The sequence below is a fragment of the Pseudochaenichthys georgianus genome, chromosome 7 (assembly GCF_902827115.2).
Source record: "Pseudochaenichthys georgianus chromosome 7, fPseGeo1.2, whole genome shotgun sequence".
NCBI classification, from domain to species: domain Eukaryota; kingdom Metazoa; phylum Chordata; class Actinopteri; order Perciformes; family Channichthyidae; genus Pseudochaenichthys; species Pseudochaenichthys georgianus.
Window position 1 is genome coordinate 27,381,969 of NC_047509.1, and position 12,513 is coordinate 27,394,481.

At 39.6% G+C, this 12,513-nt stretch overlaps 1 protein-coding gene across 2 annotated transcripts in view; it reads right to left on the reverse strand.

Annotated features, from left to right (window-relative positions):
* mgll (monoglyceride lipase) overlaps positions 1-11,845 on the reverse strand; it is a 46,986-nt gene extending 35,141 nt beyond the window's left edge. Inside the window, exons 1-2 of one of the 2 annotated variants that reach the window (XM_034087170.2) lie at positions 11,729-11,845; positions 9,826-9,961 (exon numbers count right to left, since the gene is read on the reverse strand). In XM_034087170.2, coding sequence (XP_033943061.1) covers positions 9,826-9,953 — 128 coding nt within the window. In that variant the 5' untranslated portion in view covers positions 9,954-9,961; positions 11,729-11,845. Of the gene's footprint in view, positions 1-9,825; positions 10,244-11,728 lie in introns of those variants that run through there. The other variant, XM_034087169.2, reaches the window with a different exon arrangement.
* Positions 11,846-12,513: the final 668 nt, after the last annotated feature.

A 12,513-nucleotide genomic window follows, 5' to 3' on the forward strand; every position in this document is an offset into this window, starting at 1 on the left:
CCATTATAGAGCTTTATCTTTGTAAAGTAGCCTCCACTGACATGTGTAACAGTGATAGAAGGAAGCAGGGAAATCAAATGGCCTGACACCAGGGGCCTCATTTATAACGCCGTGCGTAGGATTCACGTGGGAAGGTTGCTTACGTAGTAGAAATCCCAAAAATAGGTAGACATTTTCCGATTCACCAAACATTGCCTACCGTAGAGGAAAGTGCGTACGGCACTTCCTACGCCGGTTTCCCTTTATAAATCACAACCGACTCGAAATGCGGCGCAGCTTTTGCGGGCTTCACGTAACGCCCATATTTGCCTATAAATAGTCAAAGAAACGCCCATTCATTCATTCATTCATTTTTTTATTTTATTTATCCAGGAATGTCCCATTGAGATACAAGATCTCTTCTTCCAGGGAGTCATTCTGACTGACTTTATGAAGAAGATCGCAGGAAATGACGACAGAACAGCTAAAAAAGACATCTCACACCGTGTCAGATTTGGGTTATTTTGGGGAGGTGGAGATAAATCATATTGTTTGGTGGATGCAGTTTGAACCAGAGTAGCAGCATGGAGGTCGGATCGTCAACAAAATAAATAAATAAATGGCCCGAAAAAGGTTAATGACAAAAAACATACACATAGCCTTCCTCAGGCAGTGTGTTTGTACCGGGGACAGGAGACCCCCCCTTGATGAGAGACTGTAAGAAGTGATCGGGGAATCCCTCCGGAGTGGAGTCATGACGACTGGATCTGAATTATGTTATTGTATTTGGTGGTTTTTGTTCCAGCTGTCGATCAGCTGTGCTGATGTCTCCAGTGCAGCCTGTGCGTCTCAACCCCCACGCAGCAACCCTATATCCACCAGTTAAATGAAATACAACTAATGTGTTGTGTTATATTAGCTGTACAATTTACCGCATATGGTGTTCTTAGCTTCCATACCTCCTGTGTTTTACGAGCGACTTATCAAGTCTTGGCAAACGGCATAAAACACGATTAAACGTGATAGTATATAAAACCATGCTCGTATCTACAACCTATAGAAATGCAAAACGTCAGTTTAGATGTAATTCTGTCCTTCTGCTTACCGCATCATTTATGAGAAAACATTTCATAACATTAACACAACATTTCGAGGTGGTTTTAAATAACATATCCGTATTTATTTATTTCTCCAAGTTATGGTTTTGTGTGCACTGAGGAGTCGCAAACAGGTGTTCGTTAAATCATTTTAAGATTGGCTTTAATCAATGTTTGAAAATGAATTCTTCATATATGATAAATGAGAGGTAACATTTTATTTATGGTATTATTTCCACATATTTCTCTCCATTCTCATAGAGTTCTACACAATCAGTCCTTTTTAAGCCACCAGTGTATTTGCCCTGCTGACCATTACAAATAATGCATAAACTATATACTATACTATATGTAGTAGTATACTACTTTAATGCAGACTCTGGTATGGCTGGTATGCTGATCTCCATGGGTTTAAAGCCCCTGTTGGGCAATCTATCAATCATTGCTGTGGCCCTCCCCTCCACCTTTCACCTACTTCCTGGTTCTAAAAGGACTTTTCATGAGTTAATGAACTTTGAACCATCTGTTTCTCATACAAACAAGACACTAATTTCAAATTAATTTCTGCATTACTTTCTAAGTTGTATTTTGTCTGTTTGTCATGATGGTCATAGAAAAAGGAATTATAAATAGTTTACTTCAGTGCCAACCTAATCATTAAAGGCTTCATTTTGTAAGACAATATGTTTGGCATTAAGTAAATGTGTATCCAGCTACAACCAAAAATAAAACAGCAACAAATTATTACTAGGAACAATTCTCAGTTTAAACAGCGATCTAACCAAAAGCACTTTGGAAAGAAGACACATTGAAGACCTGATCTGTAAAATTAATGAAACAATATCATTATCGTTCAACATTTTTTGCGCCAAGAGTAAAGTAACAATCAACCAAGGTTATCAAACCACTTCAAGGCATCTTCACCACCCTGCTGTTTAACAAAAGGAACACAAATTGAATAGATCCTTCCCATTAGTTTAGATTGAGAATTAGGATCAAACAGTAAACAGCTTGGCTTTCACCTTCTAGACCAGGGTTGGGGAACCTGCGTCCCCCGGGCCGTATACGGCCCGCGAGACCATTTGGTATGGCCCTCGAGGTAATTTATAAATACACGCAAAAAAGAAAAAAATGTAAGAAATCTAGACCGCAAAAGAAAATTAAACAAGCGAGTGCCTGTTTTTCCTGGCCAAGGTCAGGGTCCTTGAACACAACACGAGCAAAACGTGTCATCACGTGGTCAGCCTGTCCTCCTCGATTGTTCAGCAGCTAAATACGACCCAGAGTCACGTTTTAAAGTGTAGCACCTCTAGTGGTCGTGTAAGAAACAACATGCTCCTGTCGATTGCAAACGCTCTGGTACGGCAGCTGCACCGCCCTCACAAATTTACTCACAAATAACCCTCTCTGGAAAATCCTAAATTGTGGAATAGTTTGGCCATTAAAATGCTTTTTTATTAGATTTCTAGCGAGAAGTGTATATTGTACTTTTATAATCTACGTCCAGTGGATGTGTAGGATCTACAGTTTGATAGATATATACGAAGATGATTTGAGGTCTCGCCAGGAGAACGTGTATATGGGGCAGCTTCCATGTAAAGTTAGCATGGGTGAAAACAGTTTTTCCGGTCTTGAAGTTTTCATAATAAAACCGGAAGTATTCCCCACACTGTCAAATGATTACACAGTGATATCTCCATTACTCATCCACTAAAAAACATCAGTTTATCCTTGTTAATAACACAATATTGATTGGTTTAAATTGTGTACAATGCTTTTGTGTTTTTAACCTTCAATTCGGAGAAACAAATTGTTTTTTCGGAGTTTAGACACTACAGAGTTTCCGAAGACACTACACTACCCCGAATCTCCAGCTATCGTTTGGGACTACAACATCCGCCTTGCTTTACAAACCCCGTGATTAGCCCTCAAGCTCTGTGATTGGATATTGGAGTGGCAGTGCGACAAGGTTACGCTGTCAAACAGCTCTTTGAAATGGAATAGAACTACGCCAGACTATCCAAAACTGGACTTGGACGGGTCCAGCCCGGCCCTCCCCCCCAGAATTACACTTGCTGGCTATTGTGTGTTTCGCAACATGTTCTATGGCACGTCTCTACTGGGAAATGTAGTTTTAAAAGACGTTTTCGTATTTCCTACAATTAGAAGTTGCCAGTATTAAACTGTATACATCCCTGGAGGTTTAGGGGATACGAAACACATTGGTGTTATCAAATTTAAAACATATAATTAATACATGGGTGAAAATTGCTTGTGTCCATAATGGGCAGCATTAATACCACATGACAGCTAAGGTCAGAAGAGCTTTATTTAACAGCTGGTCTTATGTCTGTGACCCCTCCTGTTGTTAATTGATAAGCCTGAAACATGCACTTGTCAAGGTTCAGATGCACATTTAGAAAATATGGCAGTAGCCATCGATCATCTTAAGTTAAGATACTTTATTGATCCCAAGTTGGGAAATGTTTTTGTTACAGCAGCATGTACTACTTTGTTCTACTCCACTACAATTCAGAGGTTAACCTGGTATTTTTACTCTACTACATTTATTTTTGTTACTTTGCAGATTCTGATTAATGATGTGAAATATAAACAACCCTTAAATCAGACTTTAGTTACACCTGAGTAAAATTCAGCCTTATCAGTTTGTCTGTTTTGCACATCCTCCTGTTAATATCTTTGGACGTCCTGTTTTATTGTAGAGATCACTACAGTATCTTCTTGATATTTTCCATTCTATATTTCTATCATTGACCCCTATTTTGTATGTAGGCTACTCTTCATATTTAAATGTTTTCATCAAATATAACTTATTCAACAACTAAATTCAATAACGTGCTTTAACCACTAGGAGGTGCGGTTTAGACCAGTGGTCTAGTTAATAAAACATAATAATATCGTACATAATATGACTATTCACTTTATTGTGAAATTAAAACAGAACGTTAAAGGAAAATACAGTTTCAGTCTCTCGACGTGAAGCTTATGCATTGTACCATTAACTTGTATAGACCTGTAACAGTCAACTGCATGAGGAGTTGGAAAGGTAGTTCAGAAAATCAGTAATATCTTTAAAAACTACAAAAAAGTCCCTTTCTATCAGCTGTACACCGTTATGGTGTAAATACAGACAGATCTACTAATTGGATCACATATAAAAGTCAGCCGAATTAGTGTTGATACTGCAAGGAGACGTATTGTGTGAAAAGAAATGGAAGATGTTGTTTAATTGTTGATATATTTATGGTCCACGTCACGTATTCAGTTTTGGTGGCATCTCTTCCAGTTTGTCAAAAGGTCTTCTGATCAGGGCTCTATAAATACATATCTAGGGCAGGTATGTAATATTTAATGCAGCCGAACCGTGTATTGCAATGCCGTTATGTGATGACTTTCAAAGAGAAAAGCAAGAACACTCGGAATAAAGTATTATTATTTATTTTTTAATGTTTTCCGATTTCATATCACATAAACACCATATCCCGACGTGCATTGCGGCGTGATTTTAGCCTATCAAAACCTCTGAAAACAGAAATGTGTCTCTCAGAATCTAAAGAGAAAAACCTATGGGAAAAACACAAAAGCATTGTACACAATTTAAACCAATTAATGTCGTATAATTAACTAGGATAAACTGATGTTTTTTAGTGGATGAGTAGTGCAGATATCACTGTTAAATCATTTGATCATTGGTTTTATTATGAAAACGTCGAGACCGGAAATACTGTTTTCAACCCGTAACTTTACATGGAAGCTTGCCGCATATACACGTTGTCCTGACGAAACCTCAAATCATCTTCGTAATATCTATCAAACTATAGATCCTACATATCGACTGGACGTGGATTCTAAAAGTACAATATATACTTCTCTAGAAATCTAATCATAAAGCGTTTTAATGGCCAAACTATCCTACAATTTAGGATTTTACAGAGAGGGTTATTTGTGAATAAACAACCCTCTGTAACGTTTGCATTGAACGGGAGCACTAGAGGCCGACAATTTTAAAACGTAATTATAGGTCGTATTAAGCGCTTGAACAAACGACATATTTGGTCGTAATAAGGACTTAAACAATCGACCCATTTGGTCGTATGAGTTGGAGGACTTGTTGCACGTGGTGTATGTCTCTACTGACAGGGGTGCAGTTCTGACAGAGAGCACCAGAACACCGCTCCAGCACTTCAGAAACTGCAGTACCGATAAGGAGCCGTACACATGCCGCAGTTTCTGCGTGTCTGTGTCTTTAGTTGAAAGCCCAGTGGCGATCTGTTCCTCTGTCATACTGATCATACAGTCAATAACTTTGTTGTTATTAGCATCTGGTTAGCTAGCTATGCTAACGAATATAAGAAGCTTTTTCTACAACCAGTGAGGTAAAGGCACATCTTTATATGATCATTATAGTTATAAAACAAATAAGAGAATAAAGTAAACAGGTATAAAATACGACAGTACAAAAAAGTTGTTATTAATAAAGAAGAATACAGTTTGAAAGGAGAGTGATTTGTCAAATATCCATAAAGAAAAATAAATCTTCTTACAGTTCTGTTTCATCTGGGTGTTGGGAGATGTATCCATAGATCTCCTGATGTTGCTCTCAAAGTGCACCAGATTGATGCTTTTAACTTCAACATTTAAAAAAAAATCTTCCCGGGGGAGCTGGAGGAGGTTAGGTCCCCCCCCCCCACTTAAATCATGTTCACATGGATAGGAAACTAAATACATTTGCACACATCTTGTGTCCATAATCCATATCTTTCTGTTTTGGTGGTCACGCCACACCGTGCACGTGCCGTGCATGCATACGCGAGTCATGGTGAGATATCTGGATTAAGAGGTTGCTTTTTCTTTGCACAGAATGAAATGAATGGGCTGTGATTTTAGTTTTTTTAAGCAGAGGTCAATAATTTGTACGGCCCTCTGAGGATATTGTAAAAATTGAAATGGCCCTTGAGAGGAAAAAGGTTCCCCACCCCTGTTCTAGACAAACAACACTCCCAATGTGATAAACTGTCAGCTGACAGTTTGGTGAATCAATGAATAAATGCCTGTCAACATTGATGCAGCACATCCCATTATGAATTAATAGTGTTGACAATGACGGGGTATCAATGAAATAATTGAATGTTAAAGCCAATTTACAAGTTCTAAAATATCAACTGTAAGGATAGGGAGCTTTTTTTATCTTATGTAATAGTTAACTTTATAACATTTTGTTTTTGCATACGATGTCATGACATCATTTTTGATTTTAGGAATTGTTTTTCCACTATTTCTGGTATTTAATGGATGAACTGGTTGACTGATAAAATCATCAGGTTATCATAATCGCAAGATACAAGTTGCTGTCCTGTATGGTTTTTAACTCTTTTACCAAATGATGAACTGACAATATTTGGTCATTTGGCTGCAGTTTGAATTTCAAATGGAAATCTCTAAATCTCTAACTTTTGATCATCAAAGCGTATCACTGCATCAGCTGCTCCTGTTATTGATATGATACCACTCTTATCATAAAAGTGAGAAGAAAAAATGTTTTGACGTTTTCAGAAATGTATCCATCCTTCCATAAAGTATAGCATTTTCAACAATGGTGAAACTTGTATTTTAAAAGCATCCACAGTGTATACTAAGAATGTATAATTACCATTCATGCCAACGGCTACAACCAAGTCTTATACCTATAATGCAATAAGCTTCTGGATAAGCTACATCTAGAAGAGTTCATGAATTGGGTTCTGATACGCTTAGTCACATTGTGTTAAATTACTGATCTGACTGCTGCAGTGAGTGGGTTGCTGTGAGTCTGCATCTACTGAGACCAAATGGAACTTGTGCAGGGGCAGTTTGTGTTACAACAGTATAGTGTATCAGAGTTAGTATTTATTTCATGGTCAAGTGTAGGCTGTACGATAGACAACAGGATGGAGTGTCTTGCTCAGCAGTTTTTACTCTTACATAATATTGTGTGTATAGTTGGGATTTAGCATTAAGAGGTTTCGAGGTAAATATGTTCCCATGAGAACTACTAACGATTATATTCTGATTAACACTCATTGCATTCAACAGCATATTGAGACCAATACATCAGTTTGGGGTAATGATGAGGGTGTACTTTGACTGAATAGCTTCTGTTTTGTCAGCTAGTAAAATGTGCAGTAAACCTACCACACACAGCTTTAAGGAGCTGCTAGCTCAGCTTAAATATGTTTAATTAGTCTGGGCTTCCATGAAGAACTTAACTGTTAAAGTGTAACGGTTAAAGTGTAACTGGAGCTTGGAGCGCTTTCTGTTGTAGTATCCAAACCAATCTTTGCAGAATGCTCACATTCTGTGGCAACAGAGAGGTTGAATTTAAGCACAATGTACAGAACGGCTAGAAAGCGTATGTCATTATGAGCTTCTTCTAATCATACATAACAGTACAAAACAATTTGTGGAGTTTTGCATGCCTCTCAGTACCATGACTTCATGCATTTTCAGAACAGCTGGCCTCCAGTGATATCGCTCTTATATAAGCTGACCAAAGCCTTGGCTCTGAAACAGTTACAACACAGAAGGATCTGCAGCTATTTTAAGCCTGCAGTGATTCAGCTTTTAACTTCCAAAAAAGAAGAAGTAAAATAAACCTGCCATGGTATGCCAATTGGCAGGAGGAGTAGGAAACTTTTTTAGAATCAGTTATACATTTCCAAGTATGCTTGAAATATATGAGCAGATAGTAGATTTATCTTCATGGGAGAATGAGGTCTTGGGTCTGGAAAAAGGGCTTCTGTGTGACCACAGCTAAGCCTCACTCATCAGAGCTATTATGGGCAAGTATGTGGTCAAATGTTTGTCACACTGCCCATGCAGAATCCTGTATACATCATGTTCTCAAGAGCTGGCAGAGTGCATCAGACAGAGAAACCCAATCCAACCACAAAAACAAACTCTCATGGTTTGCTACCCACATACACATATCTGCAGGTATACAAGCATGCAAATAAAGAATAAATGACTCATCACTCACTGTGGGGGAAACTTCTGAAGCAAGTGGAGTCAGGACTCAAAGAGAGACACGATGGAGAGCTGGAGCTTTGATGGCAAACACTGACGGTTTATTTGGAGCTTCGGCCGGAGAATTCACAAGACATATCACAGGCCACGATCTGACCACACGGTAGAGATGCCAAATCAATTCTGAAGAACCCTTCTGTAGTTCGACGTTTTAACTAGTTCACAGTGTAACAATCTACATTCTTCAATAGATAGACTACAGCTGAGGGACACTGAATCACATTTGTTGTCGCTTATGGCTCGGGGTCATCTACACCCCGAGAAGGATGTGTTCCAGGTGTCCCACAACAATAACTATCTCTGACCGAGAGTTGCCCGATCATAAACTGGTAACAACAACAAAATGCTATAGGGCAACCCCTCCTTAAGGGAGATAGCATGCTGCCCAAGGCTGGGCATCTTCGTCAGAGGGCGAAAGAGGAAATGCAGGGCAAATTATTCCCTGACAATCACTGCCGAATAATGAGCAGCAGTTTGTTGAGCAAAAATGCAGCAGAAGCACTGAAACATGTTTTGTGGGCCATGCTGACACATCCCTTCACGTCTTTGCTTCACACCACATGCAACTATGTGGTCTGTAAGCGAGGTTAAGCGTGACATCTGTCTTCGGTTTCATGCACTTCCACAGCGGAGTGCATAGCAAAGTGGCCTCAAAAACAGAGAATGATCCACTAGCAAAAGAATGTTGGTTTTTTAAACTGAACCCATTATTCATCTGGTTGTATTGCTTGATGTAATTTGGGATAAGCAACAATCACTTTATTACACGCAATATTGACAAGTGAGTTATGTAATAAATCCGTTTTTTCAGCTGTTACCTGTAACTTCCTGCATGTTGTTGTGCTCTAAGCTCAAGAGAATATCCAACCACAGTAAAGTAGGTGTACTGTTTGATGTGTTGACAAAATGTTTAAGCTTGTTTAGTGGATTGAACTAGAAACAGTTTTCAATCTTTTTCTTAAACGGGGTCATGACCCAGTATGAGTCCCTGGTGCTGGTCACGAGGAGATTTACATAATTAAAATGTTTCTACCAAGCTTGGGTCTCAGGATAAGACCATGCAGATGTATTACATATCTATTTTACAATAGGTAATTGTATGCTTCTAATGTCCTTTTGTTGTCTAATTTGACATAGCGTTGTGTTTGAGTTGCATCAAGTTAAGAAGTTTATATAAAAAGGGTCATATGACTTAAAATAAAGAAGATGGATGATGTATTGTTATAAGCATGGAGCTGGGCCAAATGTCTGCATGGGTATTTATTACAGAGTTACTGAGGGACAGCCCAACAAAGTAGGCTGTTTTTCAGCCAGTGTTACTTCTCGTGATGAAACCATAGACTGTATAAAGGATTAAACCCATATGAAGATTACAATAAGCACATTTGGTGGTGTTCCTAAATTGTTGGACCAGTCAGGTATGACTCCTGGGCGTACGTTTAACAAACTAATTATTCATAAGTTAATTAATTTTGATGTGTAAAAAAGTTTAACTCCATGTGACTTACTCCAGGACTGAAAGCAACCACGTGAACAGTGTCACATCCCTCACTGAGACATGATAATGGGGTCATTACAGTTTAACCGACACTTAAAATGACCCCAGTAGCCTAATTCACACACATAGCCCGTACACACCATACAGTCAAACAGCTTATCCACTGACCTTGGCGGGCCGGCGGGCTCCCAGTAGCGGCAGAACAGGTGCAGTCCGTCGGCGTTGACGAGGTGCTGCAGGTCGCTGTAGGGGACTCCCTGCGGGCTCCGCCGCGGAGCAGCTCCCGGCTCGGGCATGGAGGAGTCTGCGGAGAAAACACGGAGCAGCGACATCAACACATCGCTGCCATAGAGGTAGTAGCTGACGCCAGCGACGAGCAGGCAGCTGGCGGTGGTCGCAGCGTTCATTGTTTATTTATTAGCTGGTTTTGGTGCGCGTGTTAGGCATGCATCGCTAAAGACACGGTATGTCCGTTAGGATATGATGGATGGAATCCTGAGCTGCATGCACACACATACGGACACGCGCACTATAGGCAATGTTATCAGACCTTCCGCAACAACCGCCGTTACGTCACGAGACAATATGCTCTATTTTACAAAAGCTCCCCCTTTCTTCTTCTTCTTCTTCTTCTTCTTCTTCTTCTTCTTCTTCTTCTTCTTCTTCTTCTTCTTCTCTCTCTCTCTATTTATTTTCTTCCGTATGTCTATCGGAATCCATACCAATATTATTATATTGTAATAACTATACATTAAAAGCAGTGTTGCTACTGTCAACGTGCAAAACTCCATACAGTAAAGGGAAGAAAACAAATCATAACTACAGAATAAAGTAATATGATTAAACATTCACAAAGAGTGGACTGAGTGGACAACTGAATGGATGTTAAATGGGTACAATAAAATATGTTTTCTGTCTATCTTTATGTATACAAAATGAAAAATCTATTTCACACACGCGGACATGTGATGGTGCTTCCTCGGCATAAAGGCTTAAAAACATCACAACAGAAATCAGTTATATCAAAATATTTCTCCAGCATACTTCCGCAGAACCGCACACACACACACAAATCATTTTCAGTAGCCTATGTATTCATCTCTGAAGCACACACCCCCTTCCCCTCCCCATCGCATGGCATTACACACGAGGCTTTCCACAGCATCATCAGGTGCAGCTAATGGACATCTACATCATGTTAAAGGCATGTGCAGCATTACAATGAGGACCGTGTGCACGCGGGGCAAACGCTGGAGGTAAAAATAGCCATTGTGTGTGGAGCTATTTCCTGAGGGGATCGGGTTTCGAAATTCAGTTTTACTGACAACCTAAATTGTACTTCAGTATTTAGTAGGTGGTCGCAAGTCACAAATATAAAACACAAGTAAACTACTTTACTTCAACTTTACTGTTGGTGAGCTTTATAGAAAAACAGATCAATCCGCGCGTCTGTCAGTGTTATCCTCACTAACAGGCAACATTTCTGCTTTGCAGCCAATCCTGTGCGGGGAAATATGGCTCATCAATTGAAGCTGCATATGGCAGGATCATAACAGAAGACATGAATAACAGAGAGAACTGTGCAGTCCACATTTAGAAATAATCCCACTGTAGGATGTGTGAGTATTATTGCTGGGAACTGCCATTTATTTTCATCTCTGAAACCATCAGTGCACATTCATGCACATGGTCATAATCTAAATAATGGGTCAGCAGTGCGATTAGTGCCTGCATGCATCCTGGAAGAAGGCAAACGTTTGCAATAAGAGTGTTTTTTAAAGCTCATATTACAGCCTTTTAAAAATAACCGATTCAACTGGACTGTGCTGATATCGATGTCACTGCACCTGTAGTAAACACGGGCTTGGCCATCAATGTTGTTGTCTGCGGGTTTAATGCGAAAAGCCCAATGTAGCTGAGACATGTGAAAACATCGAAGCAAATTACAAGCATGGTTCAAACCAAAGTATGGAAAATATGCTGATGTTTAAGATAAAATACACTGGAGTCTTGTGTTATTGTATGTCCATAATCAGGTATAATAAAAATATATTATAGAAATAGGACCAACCTGTGCTGGAGCGTCTGCAGTGAAGTTTCGACTTCTTCTCGGACTCTTTCTCTCCCTATGTCTCTCTCTCCGACACTCCTCTCTTGCCACCCGCTAAGGGAAGAATGCAGTCAGCGCCGTTTGGGTTGTAACTAAATAAGTATGCATACACACACCCTCTCCCTCTCTCTCTCTCTCTCTCTGTCTCTCTCTCACACACACACACACACACACACACACACACACACACACACACACACACACACACACACACACACACACACACACACACACACACACACACACACACACACACCACACACACACACACACACACACACACACACACACACACACACACACACACACACACACACACACACACACACACACACACACACACACACACACACACACACACACACACACACACACACACACAGCTCTCCTCTCTCACCCCTACCGTTAGCCTCATTTATGTAAAAAAGGTTGAGTCCACATGGTTCACATTTTGTAAATACCAGACCCTCTGATGTTCCTGAGTAAATAGCGTCATATGAGGATGGGCCCCTGTGTTTTTAATATTTGCAGTGATCCACCTGATGACAGAACATATTTCTCTTCACTAAAATTACAAGACATTTTGTTTGTAAAATCCTATAGGTCATAAGAACATTGTTTGGCATGACAAAGAAAACATTAACAATTATTAATACACAATGTTGGGATCCAACACCTCTATTCATTTTTGGTTAGGATAAGGTGAGCAAAATACTAGGTCAAAGCAGCATTCATAGTTAGTTTTT